This window comes from Corella eumyota, chromosome 1 (assembly GCF_963082875.1).
Source record: "Corella eumyota chromosome 1, kaCorEumy4.1, whole genome shotgun sequence".
Taxonomy (NCBI): domain Eukaryota; kingdom Metazoa; phylum Chordata; class Ascidiacea; order Phlebobranchia; family Corellidae; genus Corella; species Corella eumyota.
The window spans coordinates 17,609,308-17,636,427 of record NC_137490.1 but is presented as its reverse complement, the minus strand read 5'-3'; the positions used below and the strand labels follow the sequence as shown (position 1 = coordinate 17,636,427).

The following is a 27,120-nucleotide window of genomic DNA, read 5'->3' as shown; positions in this document are numbered from 1 at the left end:
CTTTTGATTCTTTCTTCAAATATTTTGCCATCTTGTGTTGATCCAACATATTCAATTCAACCTTTTTGTAATACTACTTATAACATTCTGTTTATACTGATTAAAGATATTAATTTAAATTTAATCATACTAAAACTACATTGTTTTTTGCATTTTTGTTAGGTTTTAAAGAATATCTTTTTATATAAATTAAACCTGCTTTAAAAAGTATTTTATGTTAGGTACAATTATCGTTTACTAGCTTAACAAAACCTGTCTAGCTTTAACATAGTGTAACGCATCCGCCATTTTCTTATTTACTCAAAGTTGTTATCTGCATATCTTCACATGTCTACACCTATAGTCACTTGTTCACACCTTCTCTCTATCACTTGTCTGAGTATTCGTGATACGAGTTAGGGGGATTGTACGAAACTTTTCGCAATCAAATACTAATAAATATTAATACGGCTAGTATACGAAAGACCACAGACAAGTTTACATTACAATAGGGACGTTTAAGTAAAACAGTCCGTTTTTCCCTGCAAGCGTCTGCGTTTTTTTTTAAATTTTGGCTTAAAGCTTACTAAGAATTTCATCTGTGCGTTTTTGTCTTGTTATTAAGTGTTAACCATATAAACCTGTACAAATTCTATATATGTCGTTAGAGTAGAAATTTAAAAATAATTTACACAAATTATTTAAAACGTACCTAAATAAACAAGTTTTAACATAAGAATTGATTTAAATACCAGAACAGTACAACAAAATGTTTATTTTAACATGTAAGTCACTAGTCTTATTTTACTTTTCGGAAATCGGTGCAAGGTTTATTTCCGTTTCAGTTTTATTTGATTTACTGCCGAAACTGAACCTTCTTCTAGACTCAAGCATCGCTTCCTCGCTTAGTCGCCGTGACATACCAGGCGCCGCGTAAACACTTTCGCTCCCCATACTTGACCTTGAAGATTTTCTACTCGGAGGTATAGGAGGAAGACCTCTTTTGTTATAGACTTTAGGGGGAAGTGATTTAGTATTTTCAGGTTTGTTGTTTTCAAATTTGTTGCCTTCATCTATATTGTCTTCCAAGCTGGCGCTTTTACGATTTTCGTAAGCAATAGAAGGTCTTGAAGGACGAGGTGACGGCAAAGGAGCGGTTGTATGTACCGCTACAGTTGTAATTTCAATATTTGGGGGGACCTTGGTGTCAGGGGGTGATATAACGGGGCCATCGTCAGATTGAACTCCGGCACTATATTCCGGTATTTCGGGTTCTGGCGTGGTAACTGCGGAAACTTTTTTGGCTTTCATGATCAAACACGCTAGGCATAGTGGGTAAAGCCATTTTTCCCGGGTCGATTTAGTATAGAAGCATAGCAGATAAAATATAATTAAACTCTGTCAAAATAAATAAAAAAACTTTCAAAAACACGCTCAAAAACATATAATTTATACAATTTTTACCTGTAACAAGCTAAACGTTGCAAATACATAGGCTGTAACTTGCGATAAAAACGAATCAGCACTTGTTAATGTGACTGGTATTATTAAACACCAAGCAAGGGCAAGTAAAGCTACTATAACGGCAGAACGGAATATATAACTCCCTTGTGTTTCAGCAGATCGCGTTGAACGAAACTTAAGAGAACAAAAATTAGGCAAAATCTTGTAAATCTTAATTAAAACGACTATTGTTAAAGCATGTTGTATTTACCTTTCCACGTCCACATGTTATAGAGTGTAATGCAATGATGTAGATAATACAGTTTATTACAAATATTACTGCAATTTCAACCAAAAATCCATATAGCAAAGCCTCATTGTGCAACCAACAATAATGCTCACTTACGTATGATGAACTATAAACAGCTTTATTTCCTGTAACAATATATACTTAATGTAAATTCTATACAGAATATTTAATAATTATATAAAAAAAGGTTAACAGATTGAAAAATTTAATTTTCTACAACTTGATTACTTACTATCATCTCTAACCCAATAGTTGGAACGAGATTGTTTTCTATCAAAAAACCCGACTGTTAGCCCAACAGTTACACCAACAATCACCAGGGGAAGTGTGTAAGCAAATACCCCAGTGCATATCTTGAAACTTGTGCTAATATTAACCTCTTTGTTAACGAACATCCTTAAAAAACAAAAAAGATTAAACGGTGTCTTTTTTAATAAAGGCTTAATATGTTATATTGTAAAATATTTAATATTTTTTCGGGACGTTAATTAAACATAAACAGTTTGACTCATTTTTTTATTAAATATGCTTTAAAATACCGGTGAATAACAATGGCTTCAATCATCATCCATACCCAAGCCGATATAATGAAATAATGAATAACAGAAGCGGATATTATGCATATTGTTGTGTTGTAAGTATTGGCAATGCCTAAACCAAATGCCAGGTAAGTTGCCAACAAGGTTAGGCAAAAGTTGATGTGACAAAATCCTGGATTTGAATTGCGGAGCTTACTAAAATAAAATAAAATAATTTTTGGGTTTTTAAATATAAACGTTTGTTGATTGGTTAACCTACCTGGCACATAAATATATAAGTGCTGTTATGCCAAATCCAACTATCGAACAAGCTGTTATAATTTGGGTAGTGAGATTGAATTGTGGACCTATTGGCACATATTCAACTTGCTATTTAAAACAAAAAGATAAAGTTGTAAATTGTAGATAACTTTGTAAAAATTACATTTAACTTTTAGTTAGAATTTGTTGAAATAACTTACAAAAAGAACAGCAAAATTAGTAAGATGATCACATTGACAAGTTCGTGTGCCCTGAACAAATGAGCAACCATCAAATGCCCAATCAAGAGTCGAGCTATTCCACGACGCGCATGCGCGAAACACAATTTCCTACGTCATCAAAAATGCAGAATTTAATAAACAGGTAAATGTAAGAATATATTATTACTAATATGATTACATGAAATAACAACTTACATTTCTTTTCGGGTTTTTAAGATTATTTAAAAATAAGACGGGTTCAACTAAATCAACATGCTCCCGGTTGTCTATTTTTAAACCTAATACCTACACAATAAAAATCGGTAATGCTCTTTTAATTTTTAATAAAAACGTAGTTCTACATCTAAGTTAAATTAAAATTAAATCTTAGTATTTAATTCCCTAAAAAATTTAAAATTATTTTTTTTTAATTAATATACTTCTACTACAATAAAAATCGGATTAAGGTTTTTGTTACCTTGGACGCTGTAAAATTTGATTTAAAAAATGATGCAGTGCTATAAAATATCGAAATAATTTTTTTAAAACTTCCAAAAGCTTTTTGGTTTTCAGTAATAGGAAGCTCAATTAAATATTTTTCAGCAGTTGAATTATATCGAAATTCTGTTTTATTTTTTCTAGTCTCAACTGCACGATCAATCTATATTAATTTTTATTAGTGTTTAAATAACAAGAGTGTGATCAATCTATATTAATTTTTATTAGTGTTCAAATAACAAGTTTTTAGTTTAACATATAACATACCCTAATATATATTGTACTTGTATTGAAATACAACGTTTCCCCGCTTCCATTAAAAGTTACGCGATTAGCAAATCGTTCTAAAGCAACAGTTATTTCAAACTTTGTTGCCTTGTCTATTGCTATCGAAGTGTTGCTGGAAAGTTCAAGGTTCAAAATGTTGGCAATAGCTACAATATCATCCATCGAAGTCTTGCTTATCTAATAAATGTCAAATATGCTCACATAGTATTCGAATAAATCTACAACTGTTATGTAAAACTATTCAAAACAATTTACCTCTACGTTTGCGGATTCATTGGACAGATTAATAAATGTGTTTACAATTCTGGGCGTTTCCACAGTTATATTTGTAAGAGTAACATTCAATAGAGCTCTCACAACACCGGGAAAAATAAGACTAGTTAATGCAGTTGAACCAATAACCTGTTTGTAATTAAAAACGTTAAACAGGGTTTGTCTTAGATTTTTAAATATAAATTTCTTACCGTGTTATCAATGTAATCCCAGGTGTGCATTTCAACTAAAACAAACAAAAAAATATTCATTAAAAGTTAGTAAAATTTCCATTAGTGTTTACATACTTATTCTTTCGCATAATACGTTTCGCAGCTCCGAGCATCCTTTCGGAAGCCAATCAATTCCGGCACTTTCTCGCCTTTTCCTATTATCAGGTGGCGGGAACAAGAGACCTGAACACAGCGGTGTATTCGAAACAATTGGATTTCTCCATCTCGTGTACTCCCCAAGTGGTTGACCATCAGTGTACACCCAACTTGTATTTAACGTCCGTGTTAAACCATGCCATGTTATAAGAGCAATAGATGTTCCCTGATGGAATATAGGGGTTGATGTTAAAATATTTTCAAACTACATGAGGTAGCGGTTTTAAAGTAGTGTCTAACAAACAACAAGTGCCTTAGCATTTGGTTCTTATTAGTGAGCATCAAAAAAATGTTATATTGATATTAATATACATTACCTCGCCATATAGATCCCTATATTCGGTATACAATTCAATTTCATCTCTCTCATTCTTTATCATAACAGGAGTCCCTCTAAACTGTGTACTACAAATCTCAACTGCTTGCTCGTAATTAAACAACGAACTATGAAGTAGATATTCTTTTGTCTGAGATGGATTTGTAAATTCTATGTAAAATTGAAACCTTAGCTATAGTATTATGGTTTTTGCAGACTGCCTTTAGCTTAAAAATTAAGAATTTCGCGCAGAGCTCCATATTGAATACAAGCAACAATACAACGAATTTCATTTAAATTTTAAAACCTATACTTACCAACTGCATTTGCGAAACTACTGGTCACGACAAGTAACCAAAAAATGCTTTTCAAATTCATTTTGTAAGCTTATTATTTGAAAAAATTTTTCAAAATTAACTATATTAAAAGCAACTTTGCATTTTGCTTAAGCCTATAAAAAATAATGAGTACAATTTTTTTCGTTACTGTATAATGACTAAAAGAACTCATGATTAAAGTAAGCAGGAAATGTAGTTACTAATTTAAAATTAATATAAACCAATAGGTTAACAAAAATATGCATGTATATACATTGAAATAATTTAAAAGAATTACTTTGTATGCTGTATTTTAAATCGAAAAAAACGCACCAAAAATACGTGATTTATTATATTTTCTAAAAACTAGAATGTGCTTGCTAATTGCTATATTGTCTTTTTAAATCTCCTAATATCCGAACTGGTATTAGAAATATATTTGGTTTACCGAACTGTCATTGTTTCGATATTGGGATAGTTTATAACAGTATTGTTGACAATATCTGTTTGCTCCTGTGCATCTAAATTAATAAAAAATCATTTGTTGTATTTAGATTATAGCCTATTTAATACCGACTATAAATACCGACTTTAAAATACCGACTATAAAAAATGTTAAAAAAGTAAGTTCGTGTTAATATTATAATATTACTTGGCTGTGGAAAAATAAATTCTGCTTCCGTTTTAACTTCGCCTTCCGGAATAACTTTCATGAATCGTTTAAAGTTTCTCATACCACCCAACTCTACATCATGTTGCCCATCATTCTTTTTGACCACAAAATCTTGATGTTGCGAAGAGTTTTGACTGTATAAATCCTGTAGCAGCCAGATTTCTGGCTCAAATGCATATTCAGGATGCCGCATACTAAGCTCTAAGTTTTGTTTCCATCTGAAATAAAATTAAACTTAATTTTTTAGCTTACTTACAGTTTCCTTATTATGTATAAAATAAAAAATATATATCTATGTGATTTAAATTTAAAAATTACTAATGATATGCTTTTGAAACAATGATATGCTTTTAAAACTATGTGCTATAGTAATTAAAGAAATTACCCTCTAACCGAGTAGGTGAAGAAAAGTTTAAATAGCCAGTTTGTTACTTGCTGTTGCAAAGTTAATTGCGTTTACAAATATTTTATATTTACCTAACACAAAACGTTTCTTTAAATGCTTCCCCCTTCAATAACTTTGTATCATGGCAAGAAACATCGTCTCGTATGTCCCATCGTAATATTGGCACATTGGCATTTGGACTCAAATAACATAAAGAAAACATTCGTTTTTCCAAAAATTTCCATACTGCGTTGCTGATAATAGTCCGAAATCTACAAAAACAAAATAGCATTTTTTTCGACCAAAACGAAAATAGTGAAAAAAAGTTGGTTTAAATCTATTGTTTTATACCCTGTAAAATGTCGAATAAAGAATTTAACTTGACCAGTTTGGTTTATCCAAGTCGAGGAATAGGTTTTCCACTTTGTCCCGTCCTGACATACTTGAAGCTGGGAATCAAAAAGTGACAAATTTTAAATAACAATTCACTTATAAACAATATCTTGTTGTTCATATTTGTCATTTATTTAACCTTGGCTTTAATCTGGGCTTCATCGTAATACGTTCTATAACATGTTGGCAAGGTTACCTCTACCTGACGTTTGAATTTTGTTCCATCAGGTTTACAAATCAGCGTTGGAGTAATAACAAGACAATCTGAATCCTAAAATAATGCAAATATAGTAATTTTGTAAATTTTCACACACGATCTTAACTTTTAATGAGCTAAATGTTATTTTAACACCCTTGGAAATGTACTTGTATATTAATTTATTTAAAGTATAATGTACTTGAGATGCTTTGCTTCCGTAGCAACATGTTGTACTAATTTCAACTCCTTTTTTTAAAGCGTTAGGTGGTATATTAAGAACACAACCAAAAATCTCAATTTTGCCTCCTTCTGGTCCGATGTATTTTGTTAAAGTATGAACAGTTTCGAAACCATCAGAAAGATTTACTATTAAATAAAATTAAAAGGTTTTTTAAATGCTAATAGTAACGTTGTTATCAATAGAATAGATACCGAGATACCTTTAGAACGAGAACTTGTTCTTCTAAATGGAAAAGAAAATCGATGTTTTCCTAACAAAAAATATCGTAAAGTTCAAGCTATTACAACAAATAGCTAGGCCTAAGTTCAGGCTATTACAACAAATAGGCAAAATACTTACTTAATGCTTGTGTTTTATTAGTTTTTGTTGTGCTGCTTTCATTATCTATAAAATAAAGATTGCTCGTCAGACAAATCAAAAAAATCAACAAAATTTAATTTATAATAACAATCAACAAAATTATTTTTCTTGCCTTTTTCTTCAATATTGTAAATTGGATCTCTGTTATATTTGGAATGAGGTTCTGTAGCTATCGTAGTCAGTACTTGATCAGTCGATTTTAAATATTCTACTGGTGGCGCTGATGGTTCGGTTTTTGATGTAAAATCGAAATCTGATGTTGTGTCCAGTTCCTCTTGAATTTATTATAAACAAAATTTAAAATCCCTATTCCAATATATAAGATGATATATTTTTATAAACACAAGGATAAATACTTGGGAAAATATAGCTATCTGAAAAAGAGAGTGACGAATCTTCTTGCATAGGTTCCGCTAAAAAACTGCGCCTAGGAATTTCAGCATTTGAACGTCGACTTTTTCGAGGCTCGGCAGGCTGTATATAGTATTCTCTTTCAATGGAAAGGGTTCTTTTCTCAGCTGTCTTTTCATTTTTATCTTCCATTTGCTTAGTCTAATGGTTAAACAAAATTTTCAAAAAAACAAAACTTCACCAGAAATTAAACATATACTTCACCAAGCAGAAACAAACTTTAAACTTTAACTAATACCAGTATTTCAAATCTGCGTGCTAAAAGGCAAAAAACGCTACTTTTGCGCGATATGTTAACAAAAACAGAACAGATAGGGAATTTTCATGGTGAAATGTACAAAAAAAGTTACGGAATCTGCCGCAGGCATTTTATATGATTATATGACGTAGCCTTATTCTACATTTATTGATTGTGTTTGTAAAAAAAGTAGCTTACTATTAAAAAACATCATTCCGTAAAAGTTTAAAATTAAAAGAATATTTTAACATACCTGACAAATAAACCTGTTTTAAGTTAAAACGTTTACTTCTTTAAAACTGCAGTGCACATAAGAATTACCCAAAAAAAAGAAACTGAGTTTTCAAAACAATATTTAAAAATATAGAAAAAAGCTAAAATCCAAAGTGCCTTAAAATCAAACTGGCCTATCCACCTACAGCCACAAACTAACGCATCAGCGCCTCGAGGTTATAATCGTTCAGGTTTAAAACTTTGCTAGAGCACTGCTTTATAACAGTTTGATATCACAAACATTAAAAACCTTAAAAAGTAATCTGTTATCATTTACAAAATTTTTAAACAATAGAAAATAAAGAAAATATTACCATTGGCGCAAAATTCTGAAAACCTGCACTTTTCTTACTCCTAATTTGTATTAATTAATCTACAACCTTTCAATTATTAACTTACTTAAATTATCAAAAAGCAAGCTTACTCAAATAATAACTAAATATTAAAAAAAACAGTTACCATCTACACATAAACATGCACTCGGTCATTATTAAATTATAGCATTATAGTTGCTAGGCTAAGTTAGTTGGTTTTGTTATAACAGAAATGTGAAAAATCAATGTTAGTTTAAAACAACATAAACAGAAAGCGTTTTTTTATTCACCAAAGCTGTACAATTAAAGTTTCTACTAAGATTATTAGCTACGTTTCAAAGTTAAATATGTACATCTAAAAACTACACATTTTTTAATATAATCAACTTGGTTATAAGCTTAATCAATTCAAATCACTACAAAATCAGATCAGTAGTTGTTAGCAATTTGGAGTTAAAAATTATAATACAACACAAATTAAATGCTAAATTAAAAAGAAGTGGTGCTATAATGTCTTAATCAATTTTGGATTGAAAATTAATTGTGATTTTGGCGAAAAAATGAGCAAAGGTAGCCACCAAATAATGTAAGTTAGCATGGTTATAAAAAATAATGAACAAAAATGTAGCACATTATGAACAAAAACAACCAAACCATGTTATATATGTGTTAGAAAAACATAAAAATAAAACATTTTATTTATATCAAAAAGTTAGGTTAGCACAAAAAACATAAAATTTTAAAAATATTTGATTTAATGTAATATTGGATTTTATTAAAAGAATATATGTGTATTTGATATAAAATATTTGATCGTAATACAATTGCTACAATAACCAGATAAAAAAAAATGTGTAATACCAAAATGGGCAAGAAATGGTCTAGGCAGTTTCTTTTTTTGTAAAGCCTAAAAATTTGTGTAAATTAAGCATAGGTAAGGGTTTTTTGTATAAGCAGTACCAAATTTGAAGATTTTTAAATTTGTTGCTGGTAAAAGATTGTCATGTGGGCTCTTTGTAGTAAAAAAACATAAAATAACAATTTAAAAAAAAGAGATATAGCACAATTACGTAATATGAGTACAATTTTTGTGTGTGTAAAATTGTAAATGTGTAACATTATATGAAAAAAAAATAAAGACACTTAATATACAATGTTTAGTTAACAGTAGAAAAAAAAACTTGGTAAGTTTTACAGAATTTTTTTCCAAAAACCAACAACAGACATTTTTAAATAAAACCAAAGTTTTTGGAACAGGTTTTGTTTGAAACTACAGAATATAAAAATAAAAAGGTAAGGATTTTAGCAGGTAATATCTTTGTGATAATACTGCATTAGTATTAATATTACCCAAGTGAATATAATCTAACACAATATTATTTTTATACTTATAAATTTAAATCTAGAGTTGATATAAAGTCTACTAAAAACAAAAAAAAAATAAAAATCAACACAATTTATGAAACTTGTCCAATAAAACACATGATATAAACTATTATAAAAAGGCACTTGAAAAAAAAACTAAAACAGGTAAACAAAATAGAAAAGGCCATGGAAAAATGCAATACAATATTATATCACTAATGGTAAATAGTGGATAAGCTAAAAGCTTAGTTTAAAACACATTTGTTGAAAAATTACAAAATGTTAGGCTGTTTAGGCAAACTTAACACTTTTAATATACTTCAATCCATTGATTAAGTACATTATTAGTGAAACTTTGAAATATCTACATTTACAATTCCTTTACTTCCAAGAAAAATTAATTAAAATAATGATAAAATAATGCACCATTTTAAGTAGTGCAATGTTTTTTGTATATCAGACACAGGACTGAAAGCTGAAGATCTGCTAAGGTAAAAACTTGTTCTAAAATGATCATACCTTACTACTGTGTGTCCACATTTGGTGAATAAATCTTAAATCTCAACTAACCCAGCAGAAGATTGTTAAGTAAGCATGCCCATCCACTTGTTAGTAGTTGTGAGTTAGATGCCACCACCAATCAAATCATGTGACGTTACGACAGCAACTGTGTAAGGTAGGGGTTAAAGAGGGTACAGAAGGGTTATAGGATATGGGGTAGGGTTTAAAAATTGGAAGTTGGGTAAGGGGGGGGGGGGGGGGAGTTTTTAAACAATTTAGGTCTTGTTTTGTGTAATATATTCACTGGTTATGTTAGTTTAAATAAAACAGGGATTTCAACGGTTATATAATTATTGTTATTTAAATGCCAAATCAAACGGTTGTAGTTAGTAACAAGGGGTGGATAATAATTTGGTGTTGTTTGTAATCAAAAAAGTGTTGTTTTCTTAGTTGTGATTGTAAATTCAACAAAAAAATCTTGAAATTATTATAACACATGGGAGTAACAATTTCACGGTTACTGTTAATGCATTCTACTGCATGCGACAGATGTTGAATCGCACAAAAAAAAAACTTTTTGTTCCGAGACATTCTACCATGTTTGTTTCCCTTGTTAGTTAGTGGCTGAATGTGGTCAATTGTGTTTGTTTACAACAAGAGTAGTAGGTGCAAATTAAGGAGAAGTGAAGAAATAAAAAACAAGACAAAATGAAATATTAGTAATCACGTCAATTTAAGCATCTAGTTATATGCAGGCATTGAATAGTTAAGTTTAATTATTCACAATCAGGCATTATGCTAATAATTTACAAGAATTTAGGTAACAATTAAAATTAACAAGCTAAATAGTATGTTTGATGACATGCAATGTACAGCTAAGTAGAAATACAATATAAACTTTCAAATTAACCAAATCTGGTTAAGATTTTACAGTTGTGTACTAATAGGTAGCTGTACAGAGCACTCCAACCTCTAATAACAGCTTTGCTAACCAGAATTTTAGTTCGTTATAATCATTTAGTTGGTGTTAACAAAATAAAATTAAATCATTATAAAAAATCAAACATCATTAACTTTGTAAATGAAAAAAAAAACAATTATTTCAAGTTTTAATATACAATTTATCACTTATTTTAAAAAATATCACATGACTAACAAAAATCTGTTTTTTAAAATTACTTTAAAAAGTAAATAATTAGTTTATCTCATATGTAAAACAAAAAATTTAAAATAAATAATTCAGAAAAAACTTTAAAACCAAACAGATCAAAATTAGTAAAATAAATTTATAACAAAACAACCATGCAAAACGCAATTAAATTTTACCCATTTTTCAACAATGACAGTATAAATTTTAACCATATTCCAACAACCAAACCATAAACAACCAATATTTTGTAACACCAACTAAAAAATCGAAATTTCAAAATGATCAAATTGCCATAGCTGTTAGTAGAGATAGCATCTAAGTCAGTATTCTGACTCTTAATTAATAATTTAATTAATATTTTACAATAACTACACCAAAGCACTAGGCAGTGTCATAAAGCATTGATATAGAATGCTAAAAAGTTAACAAGTTAAAATTACAATTTGGACAAGTTTAAACTAAAGTAAAACTTGTTAGATTAAACAATGCAATTTTAAATTCGAAACAAGAACGTTACACGAAAAGTGAAAAATTAAACTGTGCACAATTATAATTTTTCATTATAACACGATATGGTAAAAATTTGTTCAGTAAAAAATGATCAAAAATTAGACAACTACTGTCAAATGATGTCTCATGCTTTTTTGTGCAGTTTGCTAGCATTCTAAAAATGCTGCAACAAATATTATGTTTGAGCAGTTAAAAAGCATTCATAACATTAATAAAAAAAACATAATAAAATCATAGGTGTTGGAAAAAGGTGAACATATAATAAATCTTTTTTACGATTAAAAAAATAAACAATTTTAGATATGCAACACCTATGATTAAAACATACCATAATAGGTTATACATGCAATTGTAATATTCATGAAAAATTAGTGTTTCAATTTGATTAGGAGTTAGTGATTATTGAATCAATTATGAGAGGGGTTTGGGAAAAAATCACTAAATCTTTATAAAAACTTACAAACTTTCACCATTTGGCCCAAAAAAGGCAATATATGATTTATTTACAACAATATTGATGCAATCGCTAACCAAGAATATAAAAAAATACAAATCGATACATAAAACATACATTGCATGGTGCTATGGCTGTCAAATAAATTCACTGCACAAATATATATGATTTAAGACTTTGGTAAAACTTAAAAAAAACGGCAGGGTAACAAAGCTATATAAAAAAATGATACAATACAAATACTATGCACAAAATATAAAAAATACTAGCAAAAAACTAGCAAAAGCAAAATAGAAAAAGGCAAAAAATAAAAATGTGTAATGTATCGAAGCTAAATTTATAGATATCTCTTTTTACAAGTAGTTAAAAATATAGCAGTAGTTGAATGTCAGTTGATAGCTGTTATGAACATATTTTTCATATGCTTCTAATTAGTAGAAAGGTAGTGTTTGTAGAATACGGGTATTTTTAACTAGCTTTTTTCGCAATTAAATAAAGCATGATCAGCAATAATTGTGCTTCATTTCAATTATTTAAGTTAGTTACAAAGTGAAAATTGTGAAAAAATATTTCATTAGTAAAAACAAATACGTTTTTGTGAGTGTAAAAAATGCACAAAGCATTTCACTTATGTTCTATATACAAAATAATACTGCATTACGGTTTGATGAACAATGCGACGTTATGCTATTAAAGTAATCACAAGATAAAATTTCTTCATAATAACCGAAAATTGGTTTTAAGTTTCAAATTAGAAGCTATTGAGAAAAGCATAATTTCCAATGCTATTACATTGACAGTTAAAAAAATAAATTGGCAAAAAATGGAACATATACGAAATTTGTCAAGTTCCGATGTCTGATTAAAGTTTTTTTCGGATTAAATATTAAAATATGTTGAAAAAAAGCTTAATACAGCCTTTTTTTTAATAAAATCTGAATTGTTTTAATGCATTTTGGAACATTTTTAGCAATTGAAATCGGAACCTGACATTTAAAAACAAGTCAATACCGAAAAATGAAGCAAATTCTTTAAACATTGTCACATCAATTCACAACTACTTTTCTTTTTCTTGTAACAACATTTTGTTACAATATTACCTAAATTGCCTTAAAGAAAAAAAGAAAAAATGATTTTAAGGGTTAGTTAGGGGTCATTACCTGGGGGGCGCTGGTACGGGTGTACCCTAGTGGGCGCCTGTGCGGGGTTTCTAACTAATTTAGTGCCGGCTGGCTGACCAGGGGATCCTGAAGTTATAAAAACAAAACGGGGTTAGTAAAAAGGCACCATGGCATTATCTACAAAACTGTGTACAACTATTTACATGAAAATATAAAAAAAAATTTTTAGTTAAAATACGTTTACCAAAATTTGTTTTAAAGGTTTTTAGGAGTAGAAAAAAAATTTAACTGCATAATTATTGAATTTAACAACAAAAGATTCTTTAAAAAAGTTAACTTGTCCAAAACCAGAAAAAATGATTATTTACATTTTAAAAAACATAAAAAAAAATACACATCACCACAGCACCAACAAATTTAGAGTATGCTACATCTTAAATTGGCATGTGACTTTGGCAAGAAAAAATACAAGAGGCAGTTTTACAAAAAATATTCCGATGTTATACTTAAAAAATTTTAGTTCGATTAATGAGAAGTTGTTAATGCTAAACCCTAGATAGAAATTGAGGTAGAGAAAAAAGTACAAAATATATAACCAGGTAAAACTGCATAAAGTTAAGATTAAAATTTCCGAGTATAGCAAACTAAAAAAAATATTGAAAATAGAAAAAAAAAAGAAAACACTTATCAAATCCTTCACATGTGAAGTTGGGCTTTACCTAGAAACAACAAAATCAAAAAAAAATTAACTAAATAAACTTACAATTTAAAAAAAAAATCATGTTACAAATGCATCTATTATGTTACGGAATTTAAGCGTAACAGTTTAAAAAATGCATTTAAAGAGTACAAAAATAAGGAGTGGTCTCAGCACAATTATGCAAGCTTAAAAGAATGTGGAGCTTTAAGTTGACCTACTTAGGTGTTTGCTTATCTGATTATAAGACATTCTTTCATAGATTTGCAAAGTTATCGGGTTACCCAGTTTGTTTATGCGCAAAATATGGCGCGTAAATTAGTGAGCATTTTTTCCAAAATTACGATAAAAAAGGGAAGAATGTGTTTCATTTAAAAAAAACACTCAAGTTTTGATAAAGTTCATGAAAGTTAAAAATGTCGACAAAAAACACAAAAATTAATTAAACACTTACCTAATAATGTACTGGGATCCACAAAGTTGTACTCAAGAGGAGCAATCGTGGAATGGGGGTACTCAATTGGGGTGTAGTACAGCAACGATCCATCAGAGGGGGCTAGAACTGGTGGGGGCTGACTTAACCCATTGGATATAACAGTCTGTAAAATTATAATGATATTAAAAAATTAATAGGAACAGTAAACTAACTTTAATTTAAAAATCTTTAACATATTTGTCTCACCTGGCCATTAGGAAGTCTTGATATTATGGGGTTAAACAAAGGGGGCTGGACTGGGGGCCTCATTGTTTGGCTTTGAAGCACTTGAGGGGCTGCTACCAAGCGGGGTTGACCTAAACATATTAGTATCAATTTATGGGGTAAATTAACAAGCCCTTATTTAAAAAAGGGTAAAAATTTAAATCATTTAAATACTTACTAAAAATTTTTATTTTTTTTAGAAAAAAAGTTTTTAAATTAATCACCTGCAACTTGTGAGTAGTCTCTGTAGGTTCCATTAATTATTGCAAGCTCCATTAACTGCTTCTTTTTCAATTCATCTTCGCCTTCCTTTAATATATAATACACAAATGTTATAGTAACATACATATACCAAAAAGGCTAATTAAGACATTTTTAATTTTATGCACAAAGCATTTTCAAAATTGAATCATTTAAAATCTTTTCCAAAAAAAAATTTTAACTGTTAACTTACAGTTGGAACTAGAAGTTTTTGTATCTCATCCATTGCTCTTTGCATTTTTACTTTAGCTCGGTTCTCTGTATCTTCGACTGTTATTAAAACATGAAGCTCATCGCTTAAGTGTTCCCAATTTGGTTTTCCTCGGTTCATATCCTCCTGTGAAAAAAATAATTTAAATCAACTTGATCAAATTTTAAAACAATTTTTTCATTTTCAAAGTAAATTTAGCACAATTCAGAACTGCTTCTAATAAAGTGTGTGTGAATATATACTTAATAAAGTGTGTGTGAATATAAAAACCAAAAAAATAAAATATGATAAAATGAACACTAATTTAACAGTCATGCCTTATTAATTATTTAATTTCATTTGCAAACATCAATAATTTTATATAATGTTTGAATAGTTCTCTACGTGATGAACTGCTTATTGTAAGTTAAAGTTATCGTTTTAAAAATAATTTAAGGTAGTGCCTATATGCATTTTATTATTTTTTGTTAAAAGATATAATTATTATCTTGTTATGTATTTAGTAGTTTATTTATTAAAATAAAGATGTCTTTTTTAAATAACAACTAGCAAGTTAAACCTAACCTAAGTGTAAAACACCTTATACATTAATAATGTAAAACAAACAAAAGGAAATCTAATCACTGAAGAAACCTAATGCCATTGGTTACATATGTGTAAAGCTTTAAGGCTTAAAAGGTAAAAAATTCGTTTAAGTTATGTAGTAAGAGTAAAATTAACGCTGATATGTTAGGCTTTACATAAACATGTAATTTTTTTTTACGTCATGTAAAACGATAATGAAGTTACGCAGGCATAATTTACATATGTATGTAAACAATAAAAAATTACAAGATTTGTTTTAGATGAGTAATAAAAATTACCCAACAAGCTTATTTTATCTAAATTATTATAAAAAAAAGAAATTTTAAACACAAAGATGCATCAAAAATTTATATAGTGGTTAGTTACTTTATTTTAACGCGTTGTATTACAGTAAAAATTTGATAAAATTGGATAATTGAATCACCTTCAAAAAAAAATGTCTATTTTTGTAATTTTTTTATGCTTTGCCGAACAGCAAACGCAATTTTGGTATGAATAATATTTAGGGCGTGTTAATTTACGCCAGGCAGCGGAATTCAGACGGCTGCGTTTCGTACATTCATCAAAAAGTGTTTACAAAATGTACAGCGTTATATGTATTGAGTCATCGCCATATTTATCACACGAGGTTTGAAATTACAACTTGTACCAAAACCACAGCGATTTGTTCCATTTTTGTTTTTGGTTCGGTTTCTCTCAAGCTAAATCAACTGTCACCGCATCACAAAGAAAACGAAAAAGAACATTACCAATTGTTGTTCCATCTTTATTCGGGCGCGACTGACCATAAAAATTTGAGATCGTAATTCCGAGTTTCGATAAGCAAAACAATGAACGAAACGGCGACGAATTTTGATACAGACATAGGCACCAAATTAAGTTAGGCAAAAATATTTCAAAGGTTCCAACAAATTTTAAAGTTATTTAAACGGAAATATCCCTAAAAAACTTGCAAAAAAATTTATCAATATACATACACAAAAAATGGTACCATTAAAATTCGGTCAACCAGTTGATTTTTCTCGTGTTTTCGTGAAATCGCCTATGTTTAATCGCGTTTAGATATCACATAACAGTAGCGCTAGTACTAGAATGTGATAACAACCCAGTAATCAACTGAATGACGTGTTAAAGTGGCTTTTCAATAAAGTAAGGCACGTTAAAGTGAAGTGTTGGAAGCGCTCCCAGTAAAACTAGCTGCTGCTTTGCAAGCAAAGAACACACACGCTCATACTTCAAAGTACTAGAGTGATTGAAAACTGGGAAAGCTGTATTGCTGGTAGCTCTACAACCAGACTTTTACTGAATATATCGACAATTACCACAAATTAAAATAAAAAAACTTGGTGTTACATAAGGAAAAAAACAGTAGTTTAACTAGCGCTTTATATGTGATATTTATTTATTTTTAATATGTACAATCTCTGATCTACTGTAAATTTGAATTAAATTCACTGAGCAATTTGTACAAATTTGTAATATAAAACGACAGTGGGAATTTAATTTTTAAACTAAGTTTTGCAAGTAAATGAGTGGGTGGCAATACCAGCAATTCAACATTCACGGCCGCCAATTAAAATCGGATTATCATTACCTGGCTATTATGCAAGATTAAATACTTGCATACCTTAACTTTAATTGAAATTGAAACACAAAACTGCGTTCGCAAAGAGGTTACATGCTTGGACCTGTGCTAAAAATTCACTTTTTATACAGAGAACGGGTTCTGCCTCTTTTTTCGTAGATGATATCATTTTGTAAACTGTTTTATATTACATGGAAATTAAAGGAGTTAGTTTTACATAATTTTATATCGCCGAGAGCGATAAATATTTTGTATAGGCTTTATTTAATTTTAAAATATTACAAGTTTCAAGTGCAAATTTTTGTTGCGATAATTTCGATGGTATAACGTTAACGCAAAATTAAACCCAATTTACAATTACTTTTTTTGTAGCGATCTCGTATATTTAAACCGACAGCATTTAAGTCTGTTGTAAATATATAAATAAACAGATCACACATGGACGTGGACGGTTCAAACTGATTTATTTAAATTCAAAACAACGCAACTCAGTTCCACGTAAATACAATAACATTTACAAACACCAAATCGCTAAAAAAACGCGATTTTTTCGATTTAAAAATAAATGTTTCGTGATATATTTGATTGATTAGGCCCCCTTTCTTTTTGGCAATTAAAAAAATATTGTAGCAGAAAAAGTCAAATTAATTTAAGATTTAACAAATATTATAAAATTTTAAAGCATGCTCTGGCCACAAATAAAAACTAATTTAAAAATTGTTTTTATATCTAAACCCGCAAATGAAATTAAATGCCTTTTTTTATCTCGGAATTTCAACAAAGATAAGTTTAAACCCACAATCTTAACCAAAAAAAACAAATTTGCGCACTTAACTAAGCCAACTTTCGCGGTTATTAAACTAGTTATATGAATAAAATCGGGACAAAAACAGCAAAAAAATTGCGATTTTTAAAATTCAATAAAGTAAAATGCATTAGCGGCATGTTTTATTTGAGCATTACCAAAATAAATTTTAAAATTGCGGGATTGCTATATTAAGGAATAAAAGTAAAATTAGCTATGAACTTTACCTGTGATTGATTTTCAAGATCAATATTGCACAAGATAATATAGAAGTTCAATCCATTAAGATATTTATCGACATATTATTACATCATTACGTGGGTGTGTACAAACCACAAATGTGTCAGAGTAAAAAAATGATGAGTGTATTTTAATGAGTAATATCAATCACACTGTATATATATTTATAGCAAGGTCAGTATATTATTTTTATTATTAATGGGCAACGTTAAAAATAATTTTCGATTTTGTCAAGATATGAATATTAAAAAAAATTAAAAATTTATAGTGTGCTATGCCTATAAAAGTAAGCAAATGCTTAGAATTTTAGATGGAAAGACAAAAAAATCCTATATTTTTAATTACAATATTTAAATTAACTTTTCCAATACAAAACCTGAAAATAATTTTACAGTCATTTTTTAAAGAAAAATAAATAACAAACTTAATTAAAAATGTTACTATGTTTTTACAACGCATTTTTCGAGCCCGGGATTATAACATAAACCTTTTAAATAATGTAACAAAATCCAAAATAAAGAAAGCCAATAATTCCAAAACACGATTAATAAAACATAGGGCGGAAGCAATACAGGAAAGCACAAGGTTAGGTCCTTCTTAAAGTTCAACGCGGAATTTATGTTATTTGGAAAAATGATATGAAGAAATTTGCGTGTGTTTTTAAACGGTTCCAAGAAAAGTGAAAAAAACGCCCGGTTTTTAAAAACACGTGGAATTTCAAACGTAAACATAAGACCAGCGGAAATAAACATTATGTAAACAAACATGAGTTTCTCCTTAGCACCGCCAAAGGCATAATTGTTATTAAAATAAGTAACCATTTCATAGATTAACGAAACGCGTTTTTTGCCTATAATTTTAGCGTAAAAAAATTCACAACGGCTAAAATTTAAATTAATTTTTATATGTAGCGCAGTTTATTTGTGATAAAATCTTAATAAAATCTGTTGTTCTAACATGAATAATTTTAAAAGGAATTCGAGCGCGTTAATTTTTAGCCCGTCAAAAAATCGTTTATTTCCTTGTCGCAACAAATTTATTATTAGTAATCCAAACTTAATAAATAATTTACGACGTGTAAGTTTTCATAAGGGAGGTTCGGTTTTAATTTAAACAACTAACTCAATGCGCAAAATCCACAGCAAAATCCCTGTTTTTAGAGCTTAAAATTACAGAGTTACAACACAGTGTCCCACGGGATTCGTAAATGATATGTTTGACAAATACGGCTATGTATTAAATTAAGGGTCATGCACGTAGTGATATATATATATATATATATATATATACGCTTGAAATTTAAAAGGGTTAGCATAATTTTTATATTAACTAGATTTTGCCTAAATAATTAATAGCGTTAAACAGGCAAATCATCAAAATGATTCACAATACATTTATTTAGGCCAATGCCTGTTATGCAGATTTTCGGTTTAATTTATAAAACATTTATTTTAAAAGTATGATTCATAGGGATAGCTTTAAAATTTAGCATGAAAAATAGAACCTATTTTTTTTCTATTTTATTTTGTGATATGAATAGCTCATTTTATTTGAAACATAAAAATATATTTAATAATTTATTGGAATTTGTGTAAGTGGTATTAAGAATAAGAGTGGCCGATCAAATACTTTAGCTAACTGTGTAAAAATCAAATTACAGCACTTTGCCTTGTGGCTTAATTACAATTTACAGATTTTAAGTATGTACTATGTATTAATAACCAGGCAATTACACTTAAAATTATCTTAAAATATAAAAATATTTTAAATTTTTATATGATGGTCAATACAAAACAATATATAGCTACAATGTTTTTGTAAGAAGAATATTTTTTTTTAATTTTATACAGTTAAAATAACATGTTATAATAATAAATAGTTGGCTCACCTTTTTCTTGTCTCGCATTGAACCCTTGCCACGAACCATGATCTTACACTTAGTTTCTTGTTCCAATTGCTTGGCTGTCAAACCTCTTGGCCCGAGAATTCGACCAACGAAATTATACTAAAAAAATTAATTTACAAATTTTTTTTATTTATTTATAGTCAAAAAATTTCAATTTTTCTAATATATAAAATTTAGATATTTTGAAATATTACCCTGCTTTTTAATTGTAATCAGTATTTTTTAAATCCTTGTTTTAAAGATTTTAATAAAAACTTTACCAAAAAATAGAAATAAAGTTATATAAATCACAATTTAGATATGATTAGACATATTAATAAGTTTAGGAAGCATAGACAGGATAATAAGTAAGAGTGAATTAGCAATTCATGTATCCTGTAACACATTCTTTATTTCCTCTTAAGAAAATAATTAATCGTTGCAAAAATGTGAAATATTAAAACAAAATTACAGTATATATATTGTCTAAAATAACTGTGGGGCCCAGCAGAATTCTTATAACCCAAATTTGATGAATAGCTATCGAAATTATAAAATCAAAACAATCTATTCATCAAGATTTTTGTTATCACATACACACAAAACAATTTAAGCAAATACTTACTTCGGGATGGTCTTTGACAGGTACATAGACCTTCTCAGTGAGGGTAATAGTGGGCCCATGTGGTGCTGGAAGCTCTAGAGGCATTTTGTCGCCATTCTGGAATAAGACAGATCTCACTTTGACAATTTCTGTAAAAAAATAAATTAAAAATTTTAAAAATAACTCTTGTGTGGGCCTTTATTTTCCTTTCTGTTAAAGAAAAACTTTAATTTTTGCAACATTGACAATTAAAAAATTCATTGTATAGCATATACATTTTTGAGAGAACAAAATAAGGTCTTATTGGCCCATATGGTAGTCTTAATTATCTAGAAGTTTGGTAATATGAAGCAGTGTGTGAAAAGAAGTCGTATCAGATTAAACAGAACTCGAATAAAAGTTTGTATAACTACGGGCAACTGTTGGTAATAGTACACTGTACTGCTATTCATGAAATCACCGTTATAACAATACAACCAGTCTCCCAGGATGCATTTATAAGGAAATGAGTAGGCCTATAGTTCAGATCAAAAGGCTAAAGATTGCTAAGTAATCAGTTTTTGTGTGTTTGTGTATCATTAAAGTCAAAACACAGCTTGAATCCACATACATTGTCAAGCTACTATAAATCACAATCCCCCCATTAAAACACTCTGTTAAACGTATATACAAAAATACAGACAAAAATACTTATTTAAAAAAAATAGATTTACCTTCATCAACTAGTCTTTCGACATGCATAAAATTTGGATTTAACTGACACATTTTTTTGTCTTTTAACAGCTGCTGCAAATAATTAACACGTTCTTTGGCTTTTTTGTCTAAGTTTGAACTATTGGGTAAGTTTTGCAACATGGCTGATGTGGTGGCCATCAAAAGATTCGAACTGTTGGCATTGTTTTTTAAAGTTTCAAGTGGAATGTGATTGGTTCCATTGCTCATTTGTGAACGAATTCCAGCCAATCGGTTTAGAGTTTGTGCTTGGGTTAAAGTAGGACTTGCCATACTAGGTAATGTCATTAAGTTTTGTGATTGTTGGGCTAACATAGGGTAGCTCCCTTGCTGTGAAGAATCAATTTTAATGCCAATCTCAGTCATTGATGGTAAACTAGCAATGTTCATTGCAAATTTAAAACTTTAAGATAATTGAATGTTAATTTCATCAGTGTATATTCAAGCCTTAACAAAGTGAAGCCAAAATGTGCAATTAATATCCCTCCCTTACTTTCAAATAGTTTTTAAGTTAAACACAAAACATTCTAAAATATAAAAAAAACTGTTTAAAAAATCATACGATATTAACAGTCTATTTAAAACAAAAAGCCTTTGATTTTTATCAAATGCACCATACTACTAAATTACCTAATCTGCTAATATACTGACAAAACAATTACAAATAAAACTACTTTATCCAAACTAAGATGTTCAATGAAAACTTCATCTAAACCAAAATGTTCAACTTGTTTTTAACTTTTTTTTTTTTACTTTTTACTCATTTTTAAAGTTATATTAGTGCCTGTGCTGCCCTTACGATTCTACGAACAAGACCACTTTACACTAGATATAAGAAGCGTATACTTAGACACTGAATTTCTTTTTATTTTACTACACTGTTTATTTAAGTTTCACCGTTAGACAATGACTATTTGTCTGTCTATCGAAATACTGTTTAGTTTACTAATATAACAAACACATAACAAACACACATTGTCTGATATTACGCTAACTTCAATATTTTCACCGCGACCCAACTCAAACAAGTTTAAAACACACGAACTACAGCTCTCTCATTTTTCTTAAAGCCTTTCTTTTTTTCTTTTCTCTCGATACGACAAAGAATAAATAAAAATAGAAAAACCTTAAAAATTTTACTTGAGCTTTTACTTTTTAAATGAGCAGAATTAAATATCTACATTACATTATAAAAAATATTGTTCAAAGTGTTTTATTTTTATTTTATTACATTTCACCCTGTTACATTTTGCTTTCACTCAATTCCTTTTACGCTTTATAAACTTTTTAAATAAAACCTAACATTTTCTCTTGCTTGATTTTACTTCAATCTAACCTGAGTTTGAAACAAAATTATTAAAACTGAAAAAATTAAAACGTACAAGACCCACTGCACTAGTGGTCAAAATATACTATCTGCCTGGTCACCAGGTGACCCCAACGAGCGGGTTTTCTTGCATCGAAGACGCCCTTGTCCGAACATTAGAGAAAGTAAAGAAAATGTCACAACCGATGGTCAAACAAAAAATAATTAACACAACAGATTTCGTTAATAAAAATACCGTTTAGGCCGTTGATGACGCAATAACAATGCCTGGACAACGTATTAGTTTATTTATTATCTCAATGTAATTAAACCGTTAATTGTTTGACTCATTACATTTCTCACCTTTTAATTCCTTTCCCTAATCCCAAACGCAAATAAAAAAATTTTAAAATTTATAACTTTAACATACCTTCATCCAGAATGCGATCCACATGCAAAAAGCAGCCAGTCAGATTTTGTATTTGCTTTTTGTCTTGTAGAAGTTGTTTGAGGTAGAGGCATTTGTCTCGAATCTTTCTTTCGTCGTCATGACACATCGATGACGTCATCATTGTCATATTCATCGGATTGCCGTGCGAGTTTCCGCTGCTGGAAGAGGGCGAAGTGCTGTTTCTCGACGGCGGGGTAACCATCGGGTTAGGGTGATAACCCATGTGGGGTTTGGGTATAGGCGGGGGCGGGGACTGTATTTGGATGTGGGTGGGCTGGGGTAAAGCGGGAGAAACGGGGTTAATTTGCTGCGTGCCCGCTTGCTGAGGTATAATTTGAAACTGTACAGGATGCATGCCTTGCTGGATAAATTCTTGAGGTTGTTGTAAGACCTTTTGCTGATTGAGCAAAGTCGGGTTAAGGTTTGGAAAAGGCAAAGTTGGAAGCTGGTTTAAGGTCTCAATTTTGCCGTTCGGGTGTTAGCAGTAAGGGTAAAGTTAATGGAGATCTCAAATAAACAAGCGGGATATTAGTTCTAAACAAGCTAAATGAAGATATTAGTAAATATTATGTATTTCTACCTAATAATGCCGCAATATCCTAAAAATAAAAAATAAAAAAGTTTTAGTATTTGTTTATTAAAATTTAAAAATTGTTTCTGTACTGCAAATTTTTTTGTTAAACAAAAGCGTAACATACATGTATAAACTATGATCTTTTAAATCCTAAGTAATCACACCGCTATCACTAACGCTAATTGTACTTAAATCCGATATTACATCCTAAAATTACTATAGCGACTGGGCGTATATTCCACAGAGCCCCTCAGTCTGTTTGTGCGAAGAACAATGAAGCAGTTTTGTCTACAAATACCCCATTCTACCGTCACAGTTGCATAAACAAGTGCCAAGCGGCAAAGGAATGTGCAGACCGCAGCTAAACTAGACACGCTTAAGCAAACCCTTTTTTAAATTTGTTTTTTTTTGTTCTTGTATGGGTAAAAATTAAGAAGCTCCTAATGCTTCGCTGGCGAAAATCGTGATTTAGCGAAGATAACTTACATGCAAGGGTCTAATTTTTCAATTAACCTGTTTCTTAAAAATTTAAATTAAGTAATTACTCAAATATTTAAATTAAAAAACAATAACTCAAATCTAACCATTTTACTATACCCTTTTACCATGTTATGACAAAAATATTTTTAATTAAACATGGTCGTATCTTATTTGAGACCGTTATTTCTTTTAATTGTTTAAATCTTTGCCGTATCTCATTGCCGTTTATGTTAAACTCTGATATGAAACTTTTTTCAATTAAAATCTATTTATCGACTAATCTGTTTTAAATCTTAAACAATTTGGCATTAATGCCTGCTTAACTTCAACTGTTTTTCCATAAACAAATTTTCAAAAAAATATGTTATCCAGCGTAGACATTAAACAGTTTTACTAAAAATTAAGATTAAACTTTATTTAAAATCTATTCCAATAGGCTGAGATCTATTGTAGCGGTTTTTATTTCTAAACACAAAGTTTGCATTGAAAATATAAATATCACGCTAAATTTACCGATATTTTGCCGCGACAACTTCATGTCGTGTAGAATGCAGGTAAAATAAAGTTGTACAATTCACGGTACATTACTGAAATTGACCGAGCGCCTTCAGCTGAACGCTAATCTACGGAGAAATGTTTATGCTATACACATAGGCTAAGAAGAATGATATAGCATTGGTGTAAACATTGTAGCACAAATCCTTCGCCCACGGTACCAAGTTTGTTAGACTTTTTAAGTAAAAATATGAAATTTATTATATCGCTTGCCGCGGGGCGCTATGTTATGATCCTATCTATTCAATAGATCGACTTTGCCGTCCGGTTAAAGCCAGGCTAAAATCCTTTTGTTATTATTTTAACGTGTAAGTCAGTGCTATAATGCGATATTTTCGAGATAACCCATCTAAATATGCACCTCGGAATTTCGATTAAAATATCTTAACTTTACGAAGAATATTTTAAGAGTTTTTGGCATGTACATGACCCATATAGATTTAAGTCGTAAATTTAAACCAAATTAAGTCTCAATATCGTGATATGTTAATGCTGGTATTAATTGTACTATAAATAAAGCATTACCGTCTTAATTTATCATATTATAGCGGTCAAAAGTTCTATTATTTATCCATAGGTACTCACTTATGCTTACAATAGTTTTTCTTACTGATTTTTTAACATTAACCAAAATAACAAAATAAACAAAACTAATGCTAAAACCGTATATTGTTTTTGTTTATTTAATAATTTTGTTATTTTTTTTCTATAGTTAAAACCTAGTAGCGAAATTGTCGTAACTTTTCTAATTTTCGATATCTCATAGTAAAAACTGCCGTGACGATTTTGAGTGCATTTAGTCGCCCCTTCCATACATACACTTCTATCTTTCAGTGTAACAAGAGATTTGACTTAATCACGTGACTAATGCGGTGATCGGCACCTTTTAGCTTGGCGTGAGTTAGCTCACGTGCTAAGTTACCGAAACGAAATTTCACGGTCCCTGGCATTCAACTGAAGCGCAGCATTCTTGTAAACGTTTGAGAATGTGTAGCTTTACGGGACTCTGCCTGTCAGGACCCGCGCGGAAATTTACAAAGAGAAATAAGGTCGATGCAAACGAAAGATTTTGTTTCCAAACATTTCAGGTATTTGCACCGGGTTTGTAACTGAAGAGCTTCTGCGCAAAACTGAGACAATCGGTCAAGTAATCTTCAGTTACAAGACCCCAAGTGAGTTTGTTATTACTTCCCATGGCTTGCTTATTAAAAAAAAAAATTTTACAAAATAAATATTTCACCCACTTTTTAACCTATATATTTTGAACTGTGTGTAATTTTTTTCTCTTCCCGCACACGCAGTGGAAACATTTAACGCTAAGTTTCGCAATAGATTAATTATGACTAATCGAAAGAAAATGTTTAAGGTATGCTACAAATTTTACGATTATCAGTTTAGGATAAAATACTGCGAATACCAAACCAACTTATCGTCCGTAAAACACAAACACCTTTCCAGAAAAAATAGAATTAATGATATCATTTTAACTAAATTTTATTACAGGTTATATGTTTATATAGTACGCAAAGAACATGGTGTTGAGGATGCTGTTGGAATGATAAAATCAAATGATGAATCGTCAGCTATTCCGTTATCAGCAAGAGGGTGAAGAGCTTCACCAAAGTAAATATTTGCCTCATCCAAGTCCAATAAGGCGTAGTCATTCTCGAAGCTCGGCTCTCGCTAAAACATTAATTACCAAAATTTTAAAACATTCAGAACTTCGTTTAAAAATGTAGTTAAGTATACTTACCATAATTTCATCTACTAACGTATCTGCAGATGGCTCAGTACTTGAACTGCTACTAAAAAAATCATTTAAATGTAAAATTATAAACCAATTTTAAAACATTACCTATTTATTTGTTAAAAAATATTATTTACAGAAATTTTGCTTAAAACTAGTACCTTGATGCAGCAGGTTCTTCATTATCATTGTTACAATAAGAACTCGCTAAAAATTTGTATTTACCCAATTAAATAAGACGCCTTATATCCAATAAATACGAAAATAATTGTCAAAAGTGTTATGTCATATGAATTCTCTTTAATTTTAGCCGATGACTTAA

The 27,120-nt window shown here is 29.7% G+C and overlaps 3 protein-coding genes across 6 annotated transcripts; all 3 read right to left on the bottom strand.

Annotated features, from left to right (window-relative positions):
* Positions 1-783: 783 nt before the first annotated feature.
* On the bottom strand, positions 784-4,853 carry LOC145741412 (uncharacterized). Its single transcript, XM_082559006.1, has 14 exons — positions 4,793-4,853; positions 4,477-4,646; positions 4,079-4,325; positions 3,983-4,017; positions 3,774-3,920; positions 3,498-3,695; positions 3,211-3,393; positions 2,733-2,861; positions 2,531-2,640; positions 2,272-2,466; positions 1,965-2,128; positions 1,694-1,857; positions 1,444-1,617; positions 784-1,377 (listed from the first exon to the last, which is right to left on the bottom strand). Exons 1-14 carry the CDS (start codon positions 4,851-4,853, stop codon positions 784-786), a joined length of 2,571 nt encoding a protein of 856 aa, XP_082415132.1.
* Positions 4,854-5,000: 147 nt separating this feature from the next.
* LOC145740790 (uncharacterized) lies at positions 5,001-11,304 on the bottom strand. Its single transcript, XM_082558638.1, has 10 exons — positions 7,400-11,304; positions 7,156-7,317; positions 7,023-7,067; positions 6,883-6,933; positions 6,642-6,808; positions 6,383-6,514; positions 6,202-6,299; positions 5,943-6,122; positions 5,445-5,683; positions 5,001-5,313 (listed from the first exon to the last, which is right to left on the bottom strand). Exons 1-10 carry the CDS (start codon positions 7,584-7,586, stop codon positions 5,237-5,239), a joined length of 1,338 nt encoding a protein of 445 aa, XP_082414764.1. The 5' UTR covers positions 7,587-11,304; the 3' UTR covers positions 5,001-5,236.
* A 965-nt stretch (positions 11,305-12,269) lies between these two features.
* Positions 12,270-24,037, bottom strand: LOC145740792 (protein quaking-A-like). 4 transcript variants are annotated; one of them, XM_082558642.1, is made up of 8 exons: positions 23,422-24,037; positions 20,975-21,102; positions 20,353-20,469; positions 15,232-15,375; positions 15,002-15,086; positions 14,760-14,869; positions 14,532-14,676; positions 12,270-13,506 (listed from the first exon to the last, which is right to left on the bottom strand). In XM_082558642.1, exons 1-8 carry the CDS (start codon positions 23,795-23,797, stop codon positions 13,406-13,408), a joined length of 1,206 nt encoding a protein of 401 aa, XP_082414768.1. In that variant the 5' UTR covers positions 23,798-24,037; the 3' UTR covers positions 12,270-13,405. The 4 variants fall into 4 exon arrangements, with proteins under 4 accessions (XP_082414768.1, XP_082414765.1, XP_082414766.1 ...); XM_082558639.1 differs by lacking the exon at positions 23,422-24,037 and adding an exon at positions 21,667-22,208; XM_082558640.1 differs by lacking the exon at positions 23,422-24,037 and adding an exon at positions 21,667-22,208 and having other exon boundaries at positions 14,760-14,851.
* Between the last annotated feature and the right edge of the window lie 3,083 nt (positions 24,038-27,120).

Coding starts and splice junctions, on each gene's coding strand:
- LOC145741412 (XM_082559006.1), bottom strand. CDS start 4,853: ATGAATTTGAAAAGCATTTTTTGGTTACTTGTCGTGACCAGTAGTTTC. Junction 1,858..1,964: donor CTATTGGGTTAGAGATGATA/GTAAGTAATCAA, acceptor ATATTGTTACAG/GAAATAAAGCTGTTTATAGT. Junction 1,618..1,693: donor TAACATGTGGACGTGGAAAG/GTAAATACAACA, acceptor TGTTCTCTTAAG/TTTCGTTCAACGCGATCTGC.
- LOC145740792 (XM_082558639.1), bottom strand. CDS start 22,075: ATGAACATTGCTAGTTTACCATCAATGACTGAGATTGGCATTAAAATT. Junction 21,103..21,666: donor CGAAAGACTAGTTGATGAAG/GTAAATCTATTT, acceptor ATTTTTTTACAG/AAATTGTCAAAGTGAGATCT. Junction 13,507..14,531: donor GGATCCCAGTACATTATTAG/GTAAGTGTTTAA, acceptor TTATAACTTCAG/GATCCCCTGGTCAGCCAGCC.
- LOC145740790 (XM_082558638.1), bottom strand. CDS start 7,586: ATGGAAGATAAAAATGAAAAGACAGCTGAGAAAAGAACCCTTTCCATT. Junction 7,318..7,399: donor AGATAGCTATATTTTCCCAA/GTATTTATCCTT, acceptor AATAAATTCAAG/AGGAACTGGACACAACATCA. Junction 6,515..6,641: donor ACGGAAGCAAAGCATCTCAA/GTACATTATACT, acceptor GCATTATTTTAG/GATTCAGATTGTCTTGTTAT.